The 27461-nt window shown below is 40.2% G+C and overlaps 1 protein-coding gene across 3 annotated transcripts in view; it reads left to right on the top strand.

Annotated features, from left to right (window-relative positions):
- Window positions 1-27461, top strand: part of PHLDB2 (pleckstrin homology like domain family B member 2) — a gene marked incomplete at both ends in the record, with an annotated part of 112089 nt that overhangs the window by 30839 nt on the left and 53789 nt on the right. For all 3 annotated transcript variants that reach the window (XM_079704218.1, XM_079704217.1, XM_079704216.1), the window contains 3 exons: window positions 4778-5161; window positions 21612-21755; window positions 22733-22870. In XM_079704218.1, the coding sequence (XP_079560344.1) occupies window positions 4778-5161; window positions 21612-21755; window positions 22733-22870 (666 nt within the window). The remainder of the gene's footprint in view (window positions 1-4777; window positions 5162-21611; window positions 21756-22732; window positions 22871-27461) is intronic.

Raw genomic sequence — 27461 nt, 5'->3', positions numbered from 1 at the left:
AGAAGCATACACATACACACTGACAAAAAGAGGAAAAGGGGAAAAAATAATATATTTTGTTCCCAAAGTCCACCTCCTCAATTTGGGATGATTTGTTGTCTATTCAGGTATTCCACAGATGCAGGGTACATCAAGTTGATTGTGGAGATTTCATCTGCTGCTTCTGAGGCTGCTGGGAGAGATTTCCCTTTCTCTTCTTTGTTCGCACAGCTCCTGGGGTTCAGCTTTAGTTCTGGCCCCGCCTCTGCATGTAGGTCGCCTGACGGGGTTAAAGGAGCAGCTGATTCGGGGGCTCTGGCTCACTCAGGCTGGGGGGAGGGAGGGGTACGGATGCGGGGCGAGCCTGCGGAGGCAGAGGCCAGCGTGACATTGCACCAGCCTGAGGCGCGCCGTGCGTTCTCCCGGGGAAGTTGTCCCTGGATCAAGGGACCCTGGCAGTGGTGGGCTGCACAGGCTCCTGGGAGGGGAGGTGGGGATAGTGACCTGTTTTTGCTCACAGCCTTCTTGGTGGTGGCAGCAGCAGCCTTAGCGTCTCATGCCCGTCTCTGGGGTCCGCGCTGATAGCCGCGGCCTGCGCCCGTCTCTGGAGCTCCTTTAAGCGGCGCTCTTAATCCCCTCTCCTCGCGCACCAGGAACGAAGAGGGAAGAAAAAGTCTCTTTTCTCTTCGGCAGCTCCAGACTTTCCCGGACTCCTTCCCGGCTAGCTGTGGCGCACTAGCCCCCAGCCCCCGCCCGACCCGGCGGGTGAGCATACAAGCCTCTCGGGCTGGTGAGTGCTGGTCGGCACCGATCCTCTATGCAGGAATTTCTCCACTTTGCCCTCTGCACCCCTCTTGCTGTGCTCTCCTCCGCAGCCCCGAAGCTTCCCCCCTCCCCCACCCGCCATCTCTGCCCGCGAAGGGGCTTCCTAGTGTGTGGAAACCTTTCCTCCTTCACGGCTCCCTCCCACTGGTGCAGTCCCGTCCCTATTCTTTTGTCTCTGTTTTTTCTTTTTTCTTTTGCCCTACCCAGGTATGTGGGGAGTTTCTTGCCTTTTGGGAGGTCTGAGGTCTTCTGCCAGCGTTCAGTAGGTGTTCTATAGGAGCATTTCCACGTGTAGATGTATTTCTGATGTATCTGTGGGGAGGAAGGTGATTTCCGCGTCTTACTCTTCTGCCGTCTTCTCCTGGTCCCCCCTTCAGGTATATTTCTTAAGCTCTTTTGTCTCCTTCAAAGCTTTCTTTGATATATGGAATTGGAGGAAAGGGAAAATGGAGAGAGAGAAAAAAATTAAAATGTATTTTAAATAATTTAATTCAAAGGGACCTACGTTCTAAACCCTTAACACCAATGTTTTGGGCCATTTAGATATTTGGGCTCTCTACTGGTGCCTTTTCAAGAGAATGCTCTGTGGATTGCTGGTTTGGAAAGGTGGGTAGGAATTGGAGATGTCAAAGAGAGTAGCCTCGTAATTCAGCCGGTTGTTAGGTGAAGCATCAAAGAAAATTGAATTTTAGGAAGAGAGACACACATCTCAGGTTTCCAGTGCCAGTTTGTGCTTGCTATCCCAGCATAATTATTAATAGTGCCATATTTGATTCTCAAAAGTGTCCTGTGTGGAATGGCCGCTCTCCTTTTAGGTCATGCAGAGTGGAGAATATTGGCGTGATGAATGGGAAAGATGAAGAGGGCTCAAGGGAGAGTTATGAGGGTAAATTCTGTGCAGGGTTTCCTTAAAAGGCTTCTCATGCTTTCTGAAATGCCTCACAGACTTTCTTCTGACGCACTTCTCATCATCAGTTTATTTTTCTTTGATGCAGTTCTTACAGGGCCAGTGTGTCTCAGCACGGCCTGGATTTCTGTTAGACTCGTGGGCAGCAGTGCTGCATCCATGTGTGATTCAAACCTGAACAGATTGGCTGTGAATGGGGTGATAAGAATAGAGAGAAGCACATAGCAGTAGACCAAACTTCCTGTGTACCCGCCTTTGAATACTGTTTCACTGTCTGAAATAGCATTCATCTTTTGGCTGGGATCATTTATTCCCTCTGGAATTAAGCAATGACATTGGCAGCAAAAGAAACTATTTTGGGAAGGAGATGTGGGAGGAATTTTGCTATGTATGACAGGCTGGGCAGAAGTACCTTTCATGCTTTTGAGGACCGCACTGTTCATTAGTGCCCTGGTAAAGAGAAACTGACAACTTTCCGATAATCCCAAATGTAATGAATGTTGAGGTGAATGCATACACACTGTCATCTATGAAGATTAGCAAAGACTGAGTTTAGATGCTTCAACTTAATTCTCCTACATGGCAGAAAGAGAACTTTTCTTTGGAGATTAGCCTCTAATGCATATGCTTTTGAGAAGGGGTAAAATATAACATCTTGTTCCTGTCCCCTTCCTCACATACGCCCTTGCAGTTGTCTTTGCATATTCACATGCAGACTTTTCTAGATTGTTGGAGTTTAAAATAAGGCAATGAATGCTGTGTGTCCCTCCCTCCTTCCCCACAAAGCTGAGGTGGGTAGGGCTTGGCAGCTGGTAGCGGTTACAGAGATAAATAAGCATCAGGGCTCCTGGATGGACAGGGTGCAGAAGCAGCTGGGATGAGGTTGTGCACCCGAGTGCCTTCTGTGGGACGAGGCCATGAGGATGGAGCTGCAGCTGGAGTCCAGAAGTTCAGGCAGTGAAAGGGAGGTGGGGCTTATAAGAACCCGTTTAATAGTCCTTTTGATCAAGCTGTTGCATTTTTGGGGTGGGGAGAATACTTTAGAGGACAGATGAAAGTCATTTCATGCTGTTTTGTCATTTAATGAATGTATTTAATGAAAACCAGGGAATTATGTTAGTCTGTTCCTATTTGACTTTTCTATTTGATACTCTTCCGCTATAAAGAGAACTACCTTCAGAATTTTGTTTTTACAATTTTTCTGCAATTAGATATTAAAAACAGCAGCCCAGGTCTGCTTAACACTTTTCTATTTTGTTACTGATAACCAGTTTGGAAAACGTTTTTCTTTTCTTTTTTTTAAAATTAATTTTTATTGGAGTATAGTTGCGTTACAATGTTGTGTTAGCTTCTACTGCACAACAAAATGAATCAGTCATGTATATACATATATCCCCTCCCTTTTGGATTTCCCTCCTGTTTAGGTTGGAAAACATTTTTCTATGGAAGGCTTTTGAATTCTCTTTTCAATGTGGTAGATGTAATAACCAAAGAAGTTTTTTGCTATTTTATTATTTTTTTTCGCTTTGGCAGTTGGGCTAATATGAAAGGTGAAGATGTTGAGATTCCCCACTCCAAAGAGTGCTGTCTAGGTTTATGATAAGCATTTTGTAAACTATATCCCCTTGTTCACAAATGTATAGTGAGTTTACTTAAAGTCAAAAATCATAAATACCTACGTGTTTTACATGCGGAGCTTGGTGAAGTGTCAGTTAGTGGTACCATTATAGACATCAATGACCTTATATTAATTTGCTTTAGACAAATAAACTATCATTTTATTTTTCAGCTAAATGATTCAAACATTTAATGATCTCAGAATTTGAAATATGTTGCTCTCTTTCTATCTGGACGTGACATTAAATGTTCTTCATCTTCTTGTGACATTCTCTTTTTTAAAAAATCATTTCAATTTTTCATTTGAGAAATTGGTGGGAAAGACCTTTATATGGTGACAAGACATAAAAAAGAGTTTTAAAAAATTTGAAGCATTTCAAGAAAAAAATTGAAGACCTAGTTATTATGCCTTTCAAATTAAGCCTTTTCTAAAGTAGCATTTTCCTTTTATGTGTCTAAAAAGTAGAATGATATTTCTATAGGAAGTTAGAGAATTAATTTTTTTAAATAGTTTTTTAAAAAATTTATTTATTTTAGGCTGTGTTGGGTCTTCGTTGCAGCATGCCGGCTTTTTCTGTGGTTGCGTTGAGCGGGGGCTACTCTTCGTTCGTTGTGGAGCATGGGCTCTAGGTGCATGGGCTTCAGTAGTTGTGGCACACGGGCTCCAAAGCGCAGGCTCATTAGTGTGGTGCACTGGCTTAGTTGCTCTGCGGCATGTGGGATCTTCCCGGACCACGGCTTGAACCCGTGTCCCCTGCATTGGCATGCGGATTCTTAACCACAACGCCACCAGGGAAGCCCTAGAGAATTAATTTTAAACTCAAATATTAAGTCTACAGTGATGAAAGAGCTAGATATTGTTGAAGGTGGATAGTAGAGGGAGGGAAGAGGATGAAGATTTTAAAAAGGAGATTAAACAAAAACATTTGAAGTGTTTGGAGAATTGATAAATCAAGAAAGGTCTCACTGGGCTTCCTTGGTGACGCAGTGGTTGAGAGTCTGCCTGCCGATGCATGGGACACGGGTTTGTGCCCCGGTCCGGGAAGATCCCACATGCCGCGGAGCAGCTGGGCCCATGAGCCATGGCCACTGAGCCTGCGCGTCCGGAGCCTGTGCTCCACAACAGGAGAGGCCACAACAGTGAGAGGCCCGTGTACCGCAAAAAAAAAAAAAAAACATGAAAGGTCTCACTGAGTGCTAGTATGTTCTAGGATCAGCACTGGGATATAAAAATAAAGAATTGAATTTGAGAGGAAAATCAGGCATTGTTAACCTAGGTTTCATCTGGATTTATAAATGGGTTCATCAAAGATGATGAAAAACATCACCAGCCAAGTATCTGTGGGATTATGTGTGGGTTGAATTCACCGGGGGTCCCAGCCTCTTCTGTCTTTTTATTCGGAGTTGTCTCCTCACAAACTCACTTACCTTCCCTCCTCTGTGTTCTAGGAGAGACAGCGTCTGGAGACCATCCTCAGTCTCTGTGCTGAGTACACAAAGCCTGACAGTCACGTGTCCACTGGCACCACCGTGGCAGATGTACAGAAAATCAATAAGGAACTGGAGAAGCTGCAGCTCTCTGACGAGGAGTCCGTGTTTGAAGAAGCCCTGGTGAGCCCTGACACCAGATACAGGTGCCACCAGAAAAGTTCTCTCCACGATGCAGACCTGGCAGGCTTCGGGAGCCTCAGTCAGAGTAGCGCCAGCTTCCTTTCCCTCAGGAGCTCCAGGAATGATGAACTGATCAGGGACCTCACCAGGACTCCCCCACCGCCCTCCTCTGCCTTTCTGAAAGCTTCCAGCGAGTCCGCTTATCTAAGTATCCTACCAAAGGTAAAGCCGGCCACACACAGAGATTAAATTTAGGACCTGGACCATGCATCTGCACTGGCCTAGACACTAGAGGTTTTATCCTGCTTGTTTTCCAAAGTGTTTTCAGTGAAGCTTCAATTTAAGAGGTAATTAGCTAAGCAAGGTGCAGCAAATTAGGGTGTTTACTATAAAGTAACAAATTTGTACTCTAGAAAATGTAGCAGTACAGAAAAGTATAAAGAAAAACAATTTCTCTTCTCCCTGCCCCCTCCAGTTGTACACCCGAGAGAGAAAAACACACAATGTCTTACATGTCTTCCCAATATTTCTGTGCATATATGGCCATGTATTATAAGCATAGACATACATATATACAAGTATAGTGTTCTGTATGATTTTTTTTTCCCTCACTGAATGTCTGGAGCATCTTTGCATATTACTATACACAGTTCTGCCTCATTCTTTAGTTGACTAGTATTTTATTGTTTGGAAATCCTATTTAAATTGTTTCCAGTATTTTATCAACAAAATATATATGCAGGGCTTCCCTGGTGGTGCAGTGGTTGAGAGTCCGCCTGCCGATGCAGGGGACACGGGTTCGTGCCCCGGCCCGGGAGGATCCCGCGTGCCACGGAGCGGCTGGGCCCGTGAGCCATGGCCGCTGGGCCTGCGCGTCCGGAGCCTGTGCTCCGCAACGGGAGAGGCCGCAGCGGTGAGAGGCCTGCGTACCGCAAAAAAAAAACAAAACAAAAACAAACAAACAAAAAATATATATGCAACAAATATTCTGGAAAATATATATTAGCACAATTGTGCAAATGTGTCTGTAGGATCACTTACTAAAAGTGGAATTGGTAGGTCAAAGAGTTTGTATATTATTCATTTTAATCAATATTCCCAAATTATACTCTCAAAAGAATGTGTATTTCCAGATGACACTGAGTAAGAGTTTATCCATGCACCTTGTTATTCGTACACTTGCCAAAGTTATATATTATCAAAAATTTTTAATATGCTAAGTTAATGATGTTTTAATTTTCTTGCCTTTATGCATAAAATTGGACATCTTTTCATATTTTTAGTTGTTCATTTGTATTTTGAGACACTCATGTTCTTCACCCATTTTTTTTGTCTTTAGGACACCTTTATTTATTATTATTTATTTAACTTTTAAAAATTAAAGTATTGTTGATTTCCAATATTATATTAGTTTCAGGTGTACAAAATAGTGATTCAATATTTTTATAGAGGGCTTCCCTGGTGGCGCAGTGGTTGAGAATCTGCCTGCTAATGCAGGGGACACGGGTTCAAGCCCTGGTCTGGGAGGATCCCACATGCCGCGGAGCAACTAGGCTCGTGAGCCACAACTACTGAGCCTGCGCGTCTGGAGCCTGTGCTCTGCAACAAGAGAGGCCGCGATAGTGAGAGGCCTGCGCACCGCGATGAAGAGTGGCCCCCACTTGCCACAACTAGAGAAAGCCCTCGCACAGAAATGAAGACCCAACACAGCAAAAATTAAAAAAAATAAATTAATAAAAAAAATTTTTATAGATTGTACTCCATTTAAAGTTGTTATAAAATATTGGCAGTATTCCCTGCATTGGACAATCTATCCTTAAATCTTATTTATTTTATACATAGTTGTTTGTACCTCTTAATCCCCGACCCCTGTCTTACCCTTCTTCCATCCCTTTCCCCGTTGGTAACCACTAGCTTGTTCTCTATATCTGTAAGTCTGTTTCTGTTTTGTTACATTTGTTTGGTATTTTTATTTTAGGTTCCACATGTAAGTGCTAATATACAGCATTTGTCTTTCTCTGACTTACTTATTTCACTAAGCATGATATCCTCCAGGTCCATCTATGTTGTTGCAGATGGGAAAATTTCATTCTTTTTTATGACCGAGTAGTATTTCATTGCCTATGTATACCACATCCTCTTTATCCATTCATTTGTTGTTGGACACTTAGGTTGCTTCCATTTCTTGGCTATTGTAAATAATGCTGCTATGAACATTAGGGTGCATATATCTTTTCAAACTACTGTTTTTTGTTTTCTTCAGATATATATCCAGGATTGGAGCTGCTGGATCATATGGTAGTTCTGTTTTTAGCTTTTTTGGGGAACCTCCATACTGTTTTCCATAGTGACTCTACCAGTTTACATTCTCACCAACAGTGTATTAGGGTTCTCTTTGCTCCACATTCTTCCCAATACTTGTTATTTGTGGACTTTTTGTTGTTTTCTGACAGGTGTGAGGTGATATCTCACTGTGGTTATGATTTGCATTTTTCTGATGACTAGCAATGTTGAGCATATTTTCATGTGCCTGTTTGCCATCTGTATGTCTTTTTTGAAAAAATGTCTATTTAGGTCTTCTGCCCATTTTTTAATTGAGTTGTTTTTCTGATATTGACTTATATGAGCTGTATATTTTGAATATTAACTCCTTATTGGTCATATCATTGCAAATATTTTCTCCCATTCCGTAGGTTGTCTTTTCATTTTGTTGATGGTTTCCTTTGCTGTGCAAAAGCTTTTAAGTTTAATTAGGTCCCATTTTGGGGGCGGTGGGGGAATCCAATTAAATTTTGGTGGAGACTTCAGGGTTTTGTGTATATGGTCATGTCATCTGCAAATAGTGACAGTTTAACTTATTCTCTTCCAACTTGGATGCCTTTTTATTTCTTTTTCTTGTCTGCTTGCTGTGGTTAGGGCTTCTAATACTATGTTAAATAGATGTTCTGTGAGTGGGCATCCTTGTCTTGTTCCTGATTGTAGAGGAAAATCTTTCAACTTTTCACGATTGAGTATGTTAGCTGTGTGTTTGTCATAAACGGCCTTTATTATGTTGAGATCTGTTCCCTTTGTATCAGCTTTGATGAGAGTTTATCATGAATACATGTTGAATTTTTGTCAAATTCTTTTTCTGTGTCTATTGAGATGATAATATGATTTTTATCCTTTGTTTTGTTACCGTGGTGTATCACATTGGTTGATTTGCAGATATTGAACCATCTTTACATCACTGGAATAAATCCTACTTGATTATGGTGTGTACTTATTGCCATTTTCTTACTTATTTACTGGTTGTTATTGTAGTTCTGCTTTTTTCTCTTCTTTTAGTTTGTTCCCTTGTGGTCTGATGATTTTCTTTAGTAGTATGCTTGTGTTCTTTTCTCTTTAGTTTTTGTGTATCTATTGTAGACTTTTGATTTGTGGTTACCATGGTGTTCATGTATTGACCTATAGCTATATCTACTTGTTTTAAACTGATAATCACTTAAGTTCAAACACATTCTAAAAGATCTACATTTTTACTCCCTTTCCCCATGTTTTGTGCTTTTGTTGCCATATTTTACATCTTCATGCATATCCCTTAACTGTTTATTGTAGTTATAGTTGATTTTACAATCTATGTCTTTCAATCTTCATGCCCACTTACTTAAGTGACTGATCCACAGACTCTACTGTATATTTGCCTATACCTGTGGGATTTTTCCTTTCTTATAAATTTTCGCTTCTTGTTGTAGCCTTTTCTTTTCCACTTAAAGAGACCTTTTTCTTTTAAGGTCACTTTAGTATTGATGAACTTTTAGTTTTTGCTTGTCAGAGAAATTCATCTTTCCTTCATTCTGAATGATAACCTTGTTGGATAGAGTATCCTAGGTTGCAGGTTTTTCCCTTTCAAGATTTTGAATATATCATGTTGCTTCCTTCTGGCCTGCAAAGTTCCCGCAGAAAAGTCAGCTGATAGCCTTATAGGGATTCCCTTGTATGTGACTCTGTTTTTCTTTTGCTGCCTTTAAAATTCTCTTTTTATCTCTAGCCTTTGCCATTTTAATTATGATATGTCTCAATGTGGGTCTCTTTAGGTTCATTTGTTTGGGACTACCTGTGCTTCCTGTACTAGAAATCTGTTTCCTTCTTCAACTTCAGGAACTTTTCAGCCATAATTTCATCAAATACATTTTCTATCCCTTTCTGTCTCTTTTCACCCTCTGGGACCCCTATAATGTGAATGTTATAACACTTGATGTTGTCCCAGAGGTCCCTTATCATTTTTTAAAATTCGTTTTTCTTTTTGCTGTTCTGATTGGGTGATTTCATTATTCTCTCTTCCAGATTGCTTATGTGTTCTTCTGTATCACCTAATCTGCTATTAATTCCTTCTAGTGTATTTTCCATTTCAGTTATTGTATTTTTGAGCTCCGTTTGGTTTTTCTTTTTTTTTTTTTTAATATTTTCTGGTTCCTTGTTAAAATTCTTCCTGTGTTCATTAAATTTTTTTTTAACCAAGTTTAGTTAGCATTCTTATTACTAATGCTTTGAACCCTTTATCTGGTAAGTTATTTATCTCTGTTTCATTAGGGTTTTCTTCAGGTTTATTTCTCTGTTCTTTCATTTGAAACAATTTCTTCTGTCTTCCCATTTTGTTTAACTTTCTCTTTCTCTATGAAATTAGGTGAAATAATTACCTTTCCCGGTCTTGAAGGAGTACCCTTGCATCGGAGGGTCCCTGTGCAGTTTGCATGTACCCAGTGGCTTTGGTGGGAAAGCTGAATCTGAAGTGAGCATGGGTCACATCTTCTCCTGGGGTGTGCAGGCAGCTATCACCTTGGTGAGAGGTAGGGCTGGAGATGGAGGGACTAGAGCCAGAGCCAGATGCAAGCTGGCTTCTCCTATGCTCAGTGGCTGTCACAGCCCTATCTGGGTGTGATCAGAGCTCAAGGTGATGGAACAGAAGCCCTGAGGGTCAGGTCCAAGCTGGTTCATTTCCTTTAAGTGTGCACTCCCCCCAACCCCCTAAAGCACCTCTGTCCTAGTAGAGAGCTGCACAGGAGCAAGAGCAGCTGGATCAGGCACTTGCTGCAGACAGAAGCAGTTGTGGGAAATCAGCCAGAGCCCCACACAGTTTTAAATCTGCTTCCTCCCCCTTGTTCCCTAGAGTAGGCAAGCATGTGCACCTGCTCTTTATGAGCAGAGACTCGGCTTCTTACAACCCTCCTCTAAGTCCCACTGATCTTCAAACCAGCTAAGGGGACTTGTCTTCCTTGTGTTGGACCCCAGGGCTGGTGTGCCCAATATGTGGTTCAAACCCCTAACTCTGCAGGGAGGATCTCTGAGCCCATCATATCTCCCTTCTCCTCTGTGTCCTGCTAAATGTGTGGGTCTTGCCTGATTGCTTCTCCACTCTTCCTACCCGACGCCATGTGGATCTTTACAGCCTTGTTTGTAGAAGAGCCTTTCTTGCAGACTCCTGTTTGTGTCCAGCAAGAGTTGCTCCACATTTAGATGTATTCTTTTATTTTTTATTGGAGTAAAATTACTTCACAGTGTTGTGTCAGTTTCTGCTACAAAATGAAGCAAATCAGCTACATGCATACCTACATCCCCTCCCTCTTGGACCTCCCTCCCATCCCTTCATCCCACCCATCTAGGTCATCACAGAGCACCAAGCTGAGCTCCCTGCTCTATACAGCAGGTTCCCACTAGCTAGCTATTTTACACATGATAGCGTATTTATGTCAAACCTAATCTCCCAGTTTGTCCCACCCTCCCCATCCCCTTCAGTGTCCACATGTCCGTTCTCTACATCTACGTCTCTATTCCTGCCCTGCAAATAGGTTCATCAATACCATTTTTCTAGATTCCACATATATGTGTTAATATACGATATTTGTTATTCTCTTTCTGGCTTATTTCACTCTGTATGACAGACTCTAGGTCCACCACATCTCTATAAATGACCCAATTTTGTTCCTTTTCATGGCTGAGTAATATTCCATTGTGTATATGTACCACATTTTCTTTATCCATTCATCTATCGATTGACATTTAGGTTGTTTCCATGTCCTGACTATTGTAAATAGTGCTGCAATGAACATTGGGGTACATGTATCCTTTTGAATTAGCTTTTTCAGGGTATATTCCCAGTAGTGGGATTGCTAGGTCATGTGGTAGTTCTATTTTTAGTTTTTTAAGGAACTTCCATACTGTTCTCCAGTGGCTGTTTCAATTTACATTCCCACCAACAGTGCAAAAGGGTTCACTTTACTCCATACCCTCTCCAGCATTTGTTGTTTGTAGATTTTCTGATGATACCCATTCTAACCAGTGTGAGGTGATACCTCATTGTAGTTTCAATTTGCATTTCTCTGATAATTAGTGATGTTGAGCATCTTTTCATATGCCTCTTGGCCATCTGTATATCTTTTTTGGTGAAATGTCAATTTAGGTCTTCTGCCCATTTTTTAATTAGGTTGTTTGTTTTTTTTGATATTGAGCTCCATGAGTTGTTTGTATATTTTGGAGATTAATCCTTTGTCCATTGCTTCATTTGCAAATATTTTCTCCCATTCTGAGGGTTGTCTTTTCATCTTGTTTATGGTTTCCTTTGCTGTGAAAAAGCTTTTAAGTTTCATTAGGTCCCATTTGTTTATTTTTGTTTTATTTTCATTACTCTAGGAGGTGGGTCAAAAAAGATCCTTCTGTGGTTTATGTCAAAGAGCGTTCTGCCTATGTTTTCCACTAAGAGTTTTATAGTGTCTGGTCTTACATTTAGGTCTTTAATCCATTTGGAGTTTATTTTTGTGTATGGTATTAGGCAGTGTTCTAGTTTCATTCTTTTACATGTAGCTGTCCAGTTTTCTAAGCACCACTTATTGAAGAGGCTGTTTTTCTCCATTGTATGTTCTTGCCTCCTTTGTCATAAATTAGGTGACCATATTTGTGTGGCTTTATCTCTGGGCTTTATATCCTGTATCATTGATCTATATTTCTGTTTTTGTGCCAGTACCATACTGTGTTGATTACTGTAGGTTTGTAATATAGTTTGAAGTCAGGGAGCCTGATTCCTCCAGCTGCATTTTTCTTTCTCAAGATTGCTTTGGCTATTCGGGGTCTTTTGTGTTTCCATACAAATTGTAACACTTTTTGTTCTAATTCTGTGAAGAATGCCATTGGTGTTTTGATTGGGATTTCATTGAATATGTAGATTGCTTTGAGCAGTATAGTCATTTTCACAATGTTGATTCTTCCAATCCAAGAACATGGTATATATCTCCATCTGTTTATATCATCTTTGATTTCTTTCATCAGTGTTTTATAGTTTTCTGAGTACAAGTCTTTTGCCTCCTTAGGCAGGTTTATTCCTAGGTATTTTATGCTTTTTGTTGAGATGGTAAATAAGATTGTTTCCTTAATTTGTCTTTCTGTTTTTTTGTTGTTAGTGTATAGGAATGCCAGAGATTTCTGTGCATTAATTTTGTATCCTGCAACTTTACCAAATTCATAGATTATTTCTAGTAGTTTTCTAGTGGCATCTTTAGGATTTTCTACGTATAATATCATGTCATCTGCAAACAGTGACAGTTTTACTTCTTTTCCAGTTTGTATTCCTTTTAGTTCTTTTTCTTCTCTGATTGCCATGGCTAAGACTTCCAAAACTATGTTGAATAAAAGTGGTGAGAGTGACCATCCTTGTCTTGTTCCTGATCTTAATGGAAATGCTTTCAGTTTTTAACCATTGAGAATGATGTTTGCTTTGGGTGTGTCATATATGACTTTTATTATGTTGAGGTAGGTTCCCTCTATGCCCATTTTCTGGAGAATTTTTATCATAAATTGGTGTTGAATTTTGTCAAAAGCTTTTTCTGAATCTATTGAGACGATCATATGGTTTTTATTCCTTAATTTGTTAATATGGTGTTTCACACTGATTGATTTGCGTATATTGAAGAATCCTTGCATTCCTGGGATAAATCCCACTTGATCATGGTGTATGATTCTTTCAATGTGTTGTTGGATTCTGTTTGGTAGTATTTTGTTCAGGATTTTTGTATCTGTGTTCATCAGTGATATTGGTCTGAAATTTTCTTTTTTTGTGATACCTTTGTCTGGTTTTGGTATAAGAGTGATGGTGGCCTCATAGAACGAATTTGGGAGTGTTCCTCCCTCAGCAATTTTTTGGAAGAGTTTGAGAAGGATAGGTGTCAGCTCTTCTCTAAATGTGTGATGGAATTTGCCTGTGAAGCTATCTGGTCCTGGACTTTTGTTTGTTGGGAGATTTTTAGTTACAGTTGCAATTTCATTACTTGTGATAGGTCTGTTTATATTTTCTAATTCTCCCAGGTTCAGTCTTCGAAAATTGTACCTTTCCAAGAGTTTGTCCTTTTCTTTGTGGTTGTCCATTTTATTGGCATAGAGTTGTTTGTAGTAGTCTCTTGTAATCCTTTGTATTTCTACAGTGTCAGTTGTGATTTCTCCCTTTTCATTTCTAATTTTATTGATTTGAGTCCTCTCCCTTTATTTCATGATGTGTCTGACTAAAGGTTTATCAATTTTGTTTATCTTCTCAAAGAACCAACTTTTAGTTTTATTGATCTTTGCTATTGTTTTCTTTGTTTCTATTTCATTTATTTCTGCTTTGATCTTTATGATTTCTTGCCTTCTACTGACTTTGGGGTTTCTTTGTTCTTCTTTCTCTAGTTGCTTTAGGTGTAAGGTTAGATTGTTTATTTGAGATTTTTCTTGCTTCTTAAGGTGAAATTGAATGGCTATAAATGTCCCTCTTAGAACTGCTTTTGCTGCGTCACATAGGTTTTGGGTCATCATGTTTTTGTTGTCATTTGTTTCTATGTATTTTTTAATGTCTTCTTTGATTTCTTCAGCGATCTCTTGGTTATTTAGTAGAGCACTGTTAGCCTCCATGTATTTGTGTTTTTTACAGTTTTTTTCCTGTAATTGATTTCCAATCTCATAGCACTGTGGTCAGAAAAGATGCTTGATATGATTTCAATTTTCTTAAATTTTCCAAGGCTTGATTTGTGACGCAAGATGTGATCTATCCTTGAGTATGTTCTGTGTGCACTTGAGAAGAAAGTGTATTCTGTTGTTTGCAGATGGAGTGTCTTATAAATATCGATTAAATCTATCTGGTCTATTGTGTCTTTAAAGCTTGTGTTTCCTTTCATTTTCTGTTTTGATGTTCTGTCTATTGGTGTAAGTGAGGTATTAAAGTCCCCTACTATTATTGTGTTACTGTCGATTTCCCCTTTTACGACTGTTAGTATTTGCCTTATGTATTGAGGTGCTCCTATGTTGGATACATAAATATATATAATTGTTATGTCTTCTTCTTGTAGTGATCCCTTGATCATTAAGTAGTGTCCGTCTTTGTCTCTTGTAATAGTCTTTATTTTAAAGTCTATTTTGTCTGATATGAGAATTGCTACTCCAGCTTTCTTATGATTTCCATTTACATGGAATATCTTTTTCCATCCCCTCACTTTCAGTCTGTAAGTGTCCCTAGGTTTGAAGTGGGTCTCTTGTAGACAGCATATATATGGGTCTTGTCTTTGTATCCATTCATCCAGTCTGTGTCTTTTGTTTGGAGCATTTAATCCATTTACATTCAAGGTTATTATCGATAGTATGTTCCTATTACCATTTTCTTAATTGTTTTGGGTTTGTTTCTGTGGGTCTTTTTCTTCTCTTGTGTTTCCTGCCTAGAGAAGTTCCTTTAGCATTTGTTGTAAAGCTGGTTTTGTGGTGCTGAATCCTCTTAGCTTTTGCTTGTCTGAAAAGCTTTTGATTTCTCCATCGAATCTGAATGAGATCTCTGCTGGGTAGAGTCATCTGGGATGTAGGTTTTTCTCTTTCATCACTTAAAGTATATCCTGCCACTTCCTTCTGGCCTGCAGAGTTTCTGCTGAAAAATCAGCTGATAACCTTATGAGGATTCCTTTGTTATTTTTTGCTTTTCCCTTGATGTTTTTAATATTTTTTCTTTGAATTTAATTTTTTTTTGTTTGATTAATATGTGTCTTGATATTTTTCTCCTAGGGTTTATCCTGTATGGGACTCTCTGTGCTTCCTGGAGTTGGTTGACTATTTCCTTTCCCATGTTAGGGAATTTTTCCACTATAATCTCTTCAAATATTTTCTCAGACCCTTTCTTTTTCTCTTCTTCTTCTGGGACCCTATAATTTGAATGTTGGTGCGTTTAGTGTTGTCCCAGAGGTCTCTGAGATTGTCTTCAATTCTTTTCATTCTTTTTTTCTTTATTCTGCTCCTCAGCAGTTATTTCCAGCAGTTTGTCTTCCAGTTCACTTATTCGTTTTTCTGCCTCAGTTATTCTGTTATTGATTCCTTCTAGTGTATTTTTCATTTCAGTTATTGTGTTGTTCATCACTCTTTGTTTGTTCTTTATTTCTTCTAGATCTTTGTTAAACATTTCTTATATTTTCTCAATCCGTGCCTCCATTCTATTTCTGAGATTCTGGATCATCTTTACTATCATTACTCTGAATTCTTTTTCAGGTAGGTTGCCTCTTTTCTTTTCATTTATTTGGTTTTGTAGGTTTTTACCTTGTTCCATCATCTGTGACATATGTTTTTTGTCGTCTCTTTTTTTTCTTTTTTTTTTTGAGGGATAGGATTGTGTTCCTGTCTTACTGGTTGTTTGGCCTGAGGCTTCCAGCACTGAGTTTGTAGGCTGTTAGGCAGAACTGGGTCTTGGTGCCAAGATGAGGACCTCTGGGAGACCTCATTCAGATGAATATTCCCTGGGGTCTGAGGCTCTCTGTTAGTCCAGTGGTTTGTACTCGGAGCTCCCACTGCTGGAGCTCTGGCCCTACCCCCAGCTCATGAACCAAGATCCTGCAAACTGTGTGGGGCAGGGAAAAAAAAAGGCACAAAGAAAAAAAGGAGAACAGTAACAAAGAATAAAAAGTAAAATAAGATTAGAAAAGTAACAAATATGTTAGAAAGAATGAAAAAATAGATATAGGTGAAACAACAACTGGAATGTAAAACAGAGCACAATAGTAAAAAAGAAGAGAAAAAAAAAAAGCCGGAAAAGGCCTTAGCTGTGGGGGGCGAGGTTTAGGCAGTGGGCAGGACATATGCTTAAGACCCACAGGGCCCGAAAAGGCCCTGGGGAGGGGTGGGCTTAGGCTCAGCAGGAGGGGCCCAGGAGTGCCTCTGGCCTTGGAGGTTGTAAGGCCAGGTCTAGGACCACAGCAGGCTTACTGGGCCTGAGTAGGCAGGGGTAACACTAGGCACATTCCCCCCTCATCCTCCAATCCTGGAGGGCCCCTCCCCATTGGGCTCTCTTCTTCTCCCTCTCCCTCCTATGCCCCTAGGAGTCACGTGGCAGGAGGGGGCCCCAGAAGGCAGGGGACCAGACCTGGAACCCCAACAGGCTTCCTGAGGCTGAGATGGTGGGGGAAATGCTCTCTGTGCCTCCCCTGATCCTCCTGATCCCAGATGGCCCCTCCCCGACTGCCTCTCCTCCTCTTTCCCCCTCCTCCCTCCCTCCCACGGCCCTAGGGCCCACAAGGCTGGAGGGGGCCTCGGAGAATAGAGGACCAGGACTGGGAGCCCAACAGGCTTCCTGAGGCTGAGAGGGTGGGGGAAACGCCTTCTGTGCTTCCCCTGGTCCTCTGATCCCTGAGGCCCCCTCCCATCCACCTCTCCTCTTCTCCCTCCACTTCCCTCCTACCCCACTAGGACCAACGCAGCCTACAGGGGGCCTCAGAAGGTGGAGGAACTGGCCCAAGAGCCCCGCAGGCTTCCTGGGGCCCAACTGGGCTGGGGAAACACTAGGTGTGTTCCCCCTGATCCTCCAAGCCCCTGAGGGTCCCTCCAGGAGTGGGAACCTGTCCCCCCTCCCAGCCACCCCTCAGGGGCACCGGTCCTGTCCAGCCTCCACTTCTCCTCCCCCCTCACTCCCCCCATGTCCTACCCAGTCGCTCAGGTGTTCCTCCTGTCTCCTTGGGCGTTGAGATCCTCCACCAGCAACCGGCAGGCGCTCCAGTTGTGGGGAGATGCGAACTCCATGTCATCCCACTAGATGTGTTCTTGATGTGTTCATCAGGGAGGTGAGCTCAGCGTCCTCCTGCTCTGCCACCTTGATCTCCCTTGTCTTCCTCTTCACCCATTTTTTAAAAATGTTATGTCTTGTTTTTACTCAGTAGTAGGAGCTACTTGTGGTAAGGAAATTAGTCTTTTATCATGATTTGTCTTCCCCTTGGGTTTATTAATGATTTTTTTCAATGTATAGGCCATTTATATGTAGTCATAATCATTACTTAGTTTTCCAGTTGTTTGCTGATCTAAAAGCGTCTTCCAAATTTGAGGATTTCTTAAAAGGAGTTCAGGGAAGATCTTTTGGTGCTATATTTTTCACACAGGTTAAGAAAGTTTTTTTCTATGAAATGAAAAAAAATTATTCCCCTACCTGTTTTCTAGAAAGGATTTAAGAGACCTTACAATAAAAGACATCAATTTTATTAGAATAAAGTCTGAACACCAAAAATAGTAAATAAGAGAAAAAGCAGGTACCATAGTCACAAGAATTTATTTATTGAAAGATAAATTAGATTTATTAATTTATTTAAGTAACTCTGACCATTAAATTTCTTGGCAGTCATGCCCGAAGAGCCAAAAATTTAAAAAGGTACATTAATTAGATTTTTGTTATAAGAGGACACATACTGATTCTTTTATTTTTTTTTTTTTCTTTCTGTACGCGGGCCTCTCACTGTTGTGGCCTCTCCCGTTGCGGAGCAAGGCTCCAGACGTGCACGCTCAGTGGCCATGGCTCACGGGCCCAGCCGCTCCACAGCATGTGGGATCTTCCCGGACTGGAGCACGAGCCCGTGTCCCCTGCATCGGCAGGCAGACTCTCAACCACCGTACCACCAGGGAAGCTCCACATACTGATTCTTTAAGAGAAAGATGTTATCATACTAAATTCTGCAGCTAGTTTATCACAGGGAGTATTATTCAGGGAAATTTGTGTCTTTGTTTTTATTTTTGTTTGTTTGGCTGCAACAAGACTTTCTGACTGAATGTTCCTAGTCAGAAATCCTTATCTACCTATGGAGTTCTCCCATTGTATTCATCAGGACTCTGGACTGTTCAATTCTTCTTTCTTCTAATGACTAGGTTTACCTTACTTATTCTCAAGAGAGAGTAATTCTGACAGGACATCTGCCCCTCTTGCCAGAAAGTTGCAACTGTTAGAAACTAGGATCTGGGGTAGAAATCAAAAGTTGTTGGTTTCAGGCAAAGTAAGTGACCCATCATTTGAACATCTGAGCTGTTGTCATCAGCTATTGGGCTTCCTGCACTGCCTTTTTGTCTTAAATTCTTTCCCTTTCTTCCTTCACAGAGATCTGCCAGATTTTTGCTGAAGTGGTGAGCTGTGTGCTCTAAGGACTAACTTTTGGGAAATAGGTTTCCTCCTGAAGAGGGCTTTGACAAGAAAGCTGTTGGGTGTAAATGAGCGGATCATGACAGATGTTTTTCATTGCTCCAGTATGCTTTTGTGAAATAGGAGGCCTTTGAAGCTTGGAGCAGCTCCCCTGTGGCATGCCATAGAAGACTGTGCCTCCTTTAGACACAGGGAACATCAAGAGCACCTCTGGGTACCACACGGCAGCTTAGACAGAGTGCAGCTAAGAGGCAATGGGTTTTTCATTTATTACTCTTTGAAGACAGACATATGTTACCTTGAGACAGAAGATGGAAGAATCTTAAAAAAGAAAAAGACGTCCTGATTATTTGTTTTAGATGCTCTTCCTCTTTGAGTAATCTGCACACTGGATTAGTTACTTAACAAAGTACAGTGTTCGTAGGATTAATGGAGAAGAGAGGAATGTGAAAAACACTCTAAGCTGGTTTAATGAAACAAAGATGTTAATGATATTTAGGAAGCCTGAGATTTACCATTCTAGACTTTGCTTTACCTAAGACTTAAAGATGTAGATGACCTTGGAAATACACTCATTTTAATTGGCTTTTATGAACCTGTCTACCACCACCTGAGGTGAAAGCCAAGAATAGCTCACTCTTCTCTTTTTTTTTTCCCTTGCAGTTTTACTGAGATATAATTGACATACAGCACTGTATAAATTTAAGGGGTACAACCTAATGACTTGACTTACATATTTTGCAAAATGATTACTGCAATAAATTTAGTTAACATCCATCACCTCATGTATTTGCCAAAAAATGTTTTTTTCCCTCGTGATGAAAATTTTTCCACTCTTCTCTTCTTGAGTAATCATTCTGTCTGCAGTAGAAAGCCCTCACACTCGTAAACTTCTCTGGTCGCAAGAGGTTTCTAAGAAGAAATCTGCAAAGAAAAAGAAAAAAGGTTGATGCAAACTGTCTTGTCCCTACTGTCTCCCCTTTCTGTGTGTGTGTGTATCAAGTTACCTCAAAGACAGTATATTTGGGGGTGCACATATATGTGCTTTCATTAAAACACGTCACTCTCAGTAGCACCCTATACATTACTGTTAAAAAAAAAAAAAAAACCCGGATAGATCAAAATTTCACTTTTCTCTGTCACCATAAACTAAAGCTATTCAGTGGCTACCACACCCTTGGCTCTCTATTGTTTTTTTATTTGGATATAAATGATATTACAGTATCCTCATCCCAGTCTATTACAAACCAGAGTTTAGAATGCCTCTTGAAGATTTTGCTTTTTATAAACAACTTAACAATAAAAAACAGTCATTACCTAGATAACATTTATTGCTACAGACTCTCAAGTTGTTTATTATTAAACATACCTATTGTGATAAATTTTCTAGAAACTTTGAGCTGTACAGATTCTTATAATTGCCACTATTATCTATCTTTATAGTTTTGCAGATTGTTCAGTTTTTGTTTTCTTTTGATGCTTTGCTTCCACCAATGAGAGAAGTATTTTTAAACCATGCTGGAAGTTGAAACCTAATATGAAATGTTGACCCGACAGGATACTGGCCTTCTTGAAGCTTTCCTGCTAGGATTACTTGTCAGTGATTTAGGAATGCCATTCACTGTTGTAGGCATTCCTCATGCCCTAAAACAGGCACCCAAGCATTAGGACAATGAGATTCATTGTATGTGAAGAAAGGTCAGCAGTTGTTTTACTAGTTCATAAGATACTGGAATTAAGATGACAATTTAAAAGCTAAATGTCAACAAACAAACAAACAAAAAAACAAACAAAAGCTAAATGTCAAGGCTTGGAAGGCCTGCATACCTTCGTTCTAGTCAACCTGAGATACTTGACTTCTCAATGGTTTAATCTTCAGGAGCAGCGAAGTAGGGTAAAGAATAAAGAATAAAGAACCCAACATATGCCTATCGTGTTACAGTAATTTTTAGGATTGTTAGACACTAAAAGAACTTAGTAAGGAACACAAAATGTTAATGGTTTCTTTAGTTAATTTGAATATTCTTTTCAGTGGTTAGTGAGTAATGTTCAATAATTTACTTAACTAGGCTGCTGTTTCCAATTTCCAATTATGAAATTATATAATTATTGACTTACTGGTATAAAGAAATTACTTCTTTTTCAAAGAGAGATAAAATTAAATAAATAATATACCAATACGGGTTCCCCTTCACTTACAGAAAGACTGGTCTCCACAAGGTGATATCCAAAACAACTAACCTGAAATTCTTAAGAGAAGAAGCTGTTTTCAATTCACTGTATTCTCTTCTTAAAATAATTGGTAGTCATATTTTGGCTGTGTGTATCATCTAAATGTTCCTTTCTTTCCTGGGCATTTGTCATAACTCTGTTTGGGGTATAAGTATGCCCTCTCTCACTTAATTTCTTTCCTGACTTTCTCATTCCTTGTTAAGGATCTCAGAAATAATTTTATGAATAATGGCCAGTATCCTATTTCATGTCACAAAAGTACATTGGCCCAGTTAGTGTTTTAATCATTACATAGGATAAAGACTGATAAGTAGTGTGCTAATGCAAAAACTGAAACATGAATTAACTTAATATTAAGTGTGTAGCTTTAAATCATTTGGGGGGGGTCACTAAAGTAATAAAGCCTGTGTTGTCCTGCTTGTTAACTTTGGGGAACATTTCAGTGAGGTGAGGCCAAATGCCATGTCCCTCTTCTCCACCTTGTGTTGGAAAGGAAATAAATAAGAGTGCTTGCTCATTTGCAGATAACCCTAGCAGTGGGACCCAACAGAGATTCTAGAGACTGTGGTAGGAGATGTACTCACTTGGAGACGGGAGAGAGTATGGAGCTTATGATGAAGGTAGCAGTGGGCCCAAGAGACATTCCTGAGGAGGTTGTTGAAAGTCTAGTCCAGATTCTAGTTCTCTGCTCTGCTGAACTTTGTCTATAACCTGAGAGAAGTCCCGACAATTTCTGTGGACCACAACTTCCTCCTCTCTATAACCTCTTAGTTATTTCGGCTTTAAAAGGACATGAATTTGTACACTGAAGTTGGTTTGTAGGAGCTAAACTAAGCCCCTGTGTACTGAGGGTCTATGGGAAAATGCAGAGTTCCAAATAAACAATCACAAGGATGCTTTTATTACAGAATCCAAATAGACACAGACTCTGAAACGCTAGACTTGTGACTGGTTTATTAACTGAGGAATTCTGGAATTGAAGTGTGACTGGCCCTATTCTGTGTTGATTAATCACAGACCCCAGAGGGTATAAGTGAAGAACAAAGGATTCAGGAGTTGACTGCGATGGAAGAGTCCCGGATAGCAATTCTGAACAACCTCGAGGAATTTGAACAAAAAATCAAAGATATAAATGACCAGATGGAGGAATCTTCCAGAGAGGTATAAACCACAAGTTCACTTATTACCCTCTCTCATTTTTCTTTCTTTCCTTTAGCTTAAATATATCAGTGCCTATTGGGGGGCAGAATACATAGAGGTCAACATGAGCAATTTGTAGCTGTGTAAAATGGGTACATATGTGGGGTAGAAATGCCTTTTTTAATGTTTCTTTCTGGTTTTTTTTTTCATCCCATGAGATGAACATATGAAGCCATTTTTAATGTGCATTATATATAACCGACTTTGTCTTAACTAGTGTATGCTTTCTGAGCTGCTTCAAGATCTGTCAGCTGAGGTACCGTGTATTTAGACGTTTAAGTTCAAATCCAACAAACATTTTCTGAGCATGTTAAGTATAAGTTGGGTATCATCTTGGCACTATGGGGGGATTTACATAATTAAAGAAAGGGGCAATTTTTTAATACCTCCATAGAATGAGAAGAAGCAGCTAACTCTGCCTAAGAAGGATCTGCATGTCTGTACTCACGGATGATGCAATCAGCCCATGTGTGGAAGGGGACTGCTCACCTGTTATCTTATGCATAGACCCCGGGAAGCCCCTCCTGCTGGCATTGCTAGGAATGCAGCGCTTGCGTGCTGGGCTGAGTATAATTTTCATTTCCCATGCTCTAGGGACAAACAAGAGACGGGGCTGCTCCCAAGATGGTTCACACTTGAGCTTGAATCTAAGCGAATAGGCAAAATATCCTTGAGAAGTAAGCAGAAAAGGGGTTATCATAGAAAAATTAAATGAGAAGATAACTAGTGTTAGCAAATATATTCTGGCCTCCCCACTTTCTCATATAGGAATCCTGAGTCTCACGTGGGTTCTCTGGAGTGTTTTCTGGGCTCCATAATCTGACTGATAATGGTAAAACTTTTTGCAATTTGTAGCTGTTAAAAATGCACCTCTAAAGGGAGCAGCTGAAAATTTCCCTGAAGGTGAAACACCTCTGAGCTTTCTTTTGTGTCCTCAGTTGGATATGGAATGTGCTCTCTTGGATGGAGAACAAAAATCAGAAACAACTGAACTTATGAAAGAGAAGGAGATTTTGGATCATCTAAATCGGAAAATAGCAGAACTGGAAAAGAACATTGTTGGTGAAAAGACCAAGGTAAAATAAAATTATATTTGATACAAATTTTATGGGCAAAATGGTGCTTCCATTTGATTGAATTTAAATGTTGTATGAATTGCCATGGTTTTGGATTTGTGTGTCATGTTCCTGGAGACAGCAGCACTGGAAAAAAGTCTTAAGATGAGGTAAGTAGTTGCAAATTAAGAACTGTCAGGTGCAGAGCAGCTGATGCTAAGATAGTAGAGCCTGTTTAGTTTTTGAGCCAGTATTCATGGCAGCTTATTCTGCTTGAGCTGAGTGAATTGCTTTTTTCCAATCAGCCTTTCTGCTCTTCTGATTCTGCTTTGTTTTTAAAGAATCATTTTAGTACTTTGGAACTTCTTTCCAGCAGTGCCCTGTAAGGGTGGCTTAAACATATTCAAATATGGTTGCCTCATTTCTTTTCATTTTTCTGTTTATTAAAAAGATGAATGGGAACCATGCATTTCATCTGTCTCGCCTTGCCATTGGCTTCAATGCAAGTGCACTGCTCTTTGAAAAATGCACTGCAGTTTTCAGGGGATCCTCACACACTGCTGAGTGAAAGCTGTGAAACACAGCTGACACTTATTTTGGAAAAGAATATTTTTGAAATGCTTACACATTTCAGGCCACAACCTAAATGTTAGCCGATACCTCCTAGAGAGTATGAAGAATTACTTGCAGTTTTTAGAATTCAAGGTGGTAGTTGGGTTTTTTGTTTTTCTGTTTGTCTATTTTTTGCGGAAAATATTTCACTTACTCTCCTCTCAAATTCTGAGTTAGTTATAACTGAACTAAGCCTAAATTAAAATTTAAAATTCCAGTTTGAGAAAGAAAAACTAATGAGCTTGAACACATTCCTTTCTTGCTCATCACGTTCTCCACTAAGCTGAGAAAAAGAAAAAAAATTCAGTTTGAGTAAACTCCAGTGGTAATATGTGGAAAGGATTTCTGCTCAGTGTGGCTTCCTTTTTAGGCTTCTCTTTGTTTGCGACCTATAAAGGAGGGCATTTGATCTTGGTGCCAGAGAATGAGCTCAAAAAGATATTGTCAGAAATTGAAGTCAGATTAAAAGCTACATATCAATATCTTGGTTGCCTGCTTATCAAGATTAAAATGCACATCTTTTTCATATTAAATTTTATGTATGTGCCTTCGAGCTCTAGACTTTGAAATAGTAAAGAATCCATTTGGGTAGTAGCTATATTTTTCTTTAAAAGCTGAAAACCATATCGAAGGATTGATTGTCTAGTTCTGCTGTACAGGAGGATTATGGTTTTCAAAGTTTCCGCACTGATACAGCAAGAAACTTTCATTGGAGGCATCAGATGTTTTTGTTTTGGTGCTTAGTAGTATTTTACTATTTATGTCCTACTGGAAAGCTTGCGGGACATAGGAATGGGGTTTCAGGTTCCCTGTGAACCTGTCTGCCTTCCCCATCCATGTAGTTGTTTATCTTTGTGTAGCCCGCATATGACATGACCTATAACTTCTATTTGTCTACCTGTCATTAGCATCAGATTCTACACAAAAGTGAAGCAAGTTGAGTCAATGCTAAATCTCACTTCCCAGGGACAGTTATGTTATATTCTCCAGACCTAAGTAAGGTAGAGTCAGAACTCCAGGAACATGAGTGGAAACAATCAAGGAGGAGGCTACTTCCATCTTTCCTATTATTGTTTTGGTGGCTTGATAGAGGCTGTGCATAGGAGAGAGGACGCTGGGGGCTTGAAGTATAGAATCAGCTCATGCAGCTGTTAGGGGATTAGCTGGTCTCGGAAGGTGGGATTATTGTCTGTCATCACATGATATGAAAAATGGCAAAAACTGGCTTTGGGTGAGGGATTCCAGAGGAGAATGAGGGAAGTGAAAGCAGACTGAGCTGGATGATGTTACTGCATATTCTTGACAACCGAACTCAAATAGAGACCCATTACTGCTTGGCAACATCTCTCTGTTTCTCAAGTAAAGTTATTCTACCATTTTATAGCACGGCTATTTCATACCTTCACTCTGTTCAAACTTCTAGTCCACTTTCATTACCCTGGCTCTGAGATGATCTCACCACCTACTTCACTGAGAAATTAGAGCATCTCATCTTCACAACTAAGGAAGGCTCTCTTCCCCTCAAATACCAGTCCCTTTGGATGTGCCCAGGGTACCGTCCCAACATCTAGAGGTCTACAGTCCTTCTGTTCCCAACTCCCCCCAGCCTCTCCCACTTTACTGGACCTGTACTGTCAGTATGCCAGTATTATTATTTTTTAAAATTATTATTATTTAAAAATAAAGTTCCTTCCAACACCTGCCTTAGCTAGTTTCTCTTCAGCATAGCCAAGCTTTTCAAACAGTTTTCTCAGTATACTGTGTGTTCTCCTGCTTAGTTCACCGTTCCTCCCATTCTTGTTCCACTACTCCATAAGATTTGCTCCTGTTAAGACCACTAAAAGCCTTGGTGCTGCCTAACCCACCCACTGGGTGCTTTTCAGCCCTCTTATGATCAGACTCCTGAGCAGCATTCAAGACAAGGGACAACTCTTTTCCTTGACACTTCCCCTCCCCCACCCCTTTGCCTTCGTGTACCACACTCCTCTGGTTTTCCTTCTCTTTCTCTTACTTATCTCTCTGACTTTTCCATCCGAGTTCCCGTTCCTTCTTCCTCTGCCTCTATCCAGCCAGTTGTTACAATGCCTCTGATCTGAACCTTCTTCTTCTTTTTTTTTGAAGCAAGCTCAGACTTTCCCAGAAGTCCACAGAAAAGTTCTGCTTGCTCTCGTTGGTCTGAATTAAGATATATGCTTTGAATCATTTACTTTTTTAAAAAAATTGAGGTGTAATTGACATATAATATTATATTAGTTTCAGGCATACATCACGATTCGATATTTGGATACATTGTGAAATGATCACCACAATATTTCTGGTTAACATCTGCCATCTCTTGTTGAGAACTCTCTTCTCTTATGTTCTCACATTCTTTTATAGCCATGGCTTCAAATAACATGTACATGCTGGTGACTGCCAAATGTATGTCTTTAGCCCACAACCCTATTCTGTACTTCTGACTCATATCCTGTAGCCTACCTGATATCTCTACTGAGATATTTCTCAGGTATTTCCAGCTGAACACGATGTAACCGAACTCTTGATCTCATCCTTCCCCTGGCCTTCCATACACTTCCCCTGCCTCTGATCCTGTTCTTCCTCTAGTTTTCCCATCAAGACATGGCATCTCTATCCACCTATATGTCCACACAGAAACCTGGAAGTAGATCTTGATACTGCTTTCTCTATCACCCCCACTTCTAATTGATTACAAAGCTATTTTTCAATTACTTTAACTTCTCCGCATCTCCCCTCATAGCATTCTCTTCTAAATCATCAAAATTTCCTTTTGAGTTCCATTTCCATTTACTTCCCTTCAGTCTGTTTGCTTCACAGTAACCAGAGTGATTTTTCTTTTAAAATTTAAATTAGGTCATATCACTCTGGTTTGTGTTCCCCTGTATTTTATATAAATCTAAACTCCTTACCTGTCCTGACCCTTTCTATCACCTTTCTCCCCTCTTCACGCCACTTTCATGGCGGCCTTCCTTCTGTTTGTTTAAAGATCCATCCCACCCTCCACCCCTGCCAAGGTCCCTGGCAGACCAGCATGCCCTGCCTGGAATTCCCCTTCCTATATTCCATGCCTTGTTGGTTGCCTGTCTTTCAGCACTTAAGTTCAGTGTTAGTTTTTCAGAAAAACCCTACTAGCCCTTTCCAGCTCAGATTATATTCATTCTGTTGTTCTTTCAGTCCTTTTACAAATAACATTTTATAATTTATATTTGTTTTGGGCTTGTTAGATATTTATTTCCCTCTCTAGCCTGTGAAATAGAGGCAGGCACTGTTATCCACTGTTTATCCAGCTCATAACAGGTGCCAGAATACCGCCCAGTGTTCTTCGGGAACATTGTACTTGGATCTCCTGCTAACAGTGAGTCCTGGCTGGGTCTGAACAGAAACATTGAGCCAAACACCTGCCTGAGAGCTACGTGCAGCCAAGTTTCAGGACAGCTGGGGTGGTCTGTCCAAATGCTCATGCCAGGGGCTTGTAATCACGCTGCCTGTCGAGCCAGAGCGTAAGACAGAAGAAGGAAATGGCCTTTGCCCTTTTAGATCTCGTTTCCTTTTCCATACACCTGTTGCTGCTGTCAGATATAAACTGTGGAATGAGAAAACCAAAACCTTAAAAGATATCCCTGTTTGGGAAGCTCCAATTCAGCTGTCAATAGCACATCCTGTAAGCCTGGCCCTCATTTTTTGGAGACAAGGCCTGGAGCCGTAGGAAGAAAGTTCAGTAACACCTCAGAGTTCAAATCCTGGTGTGAAATTAATGACATTGTTTCCTTGGCTCTCAAGACCAGTCTTTAGCATTGTTTCTTTTAGCTGATTTGGGAGCTATCATTCTATTTTACATATTTAGTATAAATTAATGTATTTCATAGGTGACCACTATTTATTGTATGCTACCATATAAAATATAAACTATAGACATACTTACATATACAACGTAAAATATAGACAGTGTATTTAATTGTGTATTTGTTGAACATTTTTGCAG

This window comes from Hyperoodon ampullatus (genome assembly GCF_949752795.1).
Source record: "Hyperoodon ampullatus genome assembly, chromosome: 5".
NCBI classification, from domain to species: Eukaryota; Metazoa; Chordata; class Mammalia; order Artiodactyla; family Ziphiidae; genus Hyperoodon; species Hyperoodon ampullatus.
This window is presented reverse-complemented; position numbering and strand designations above follow the sequence as displayed.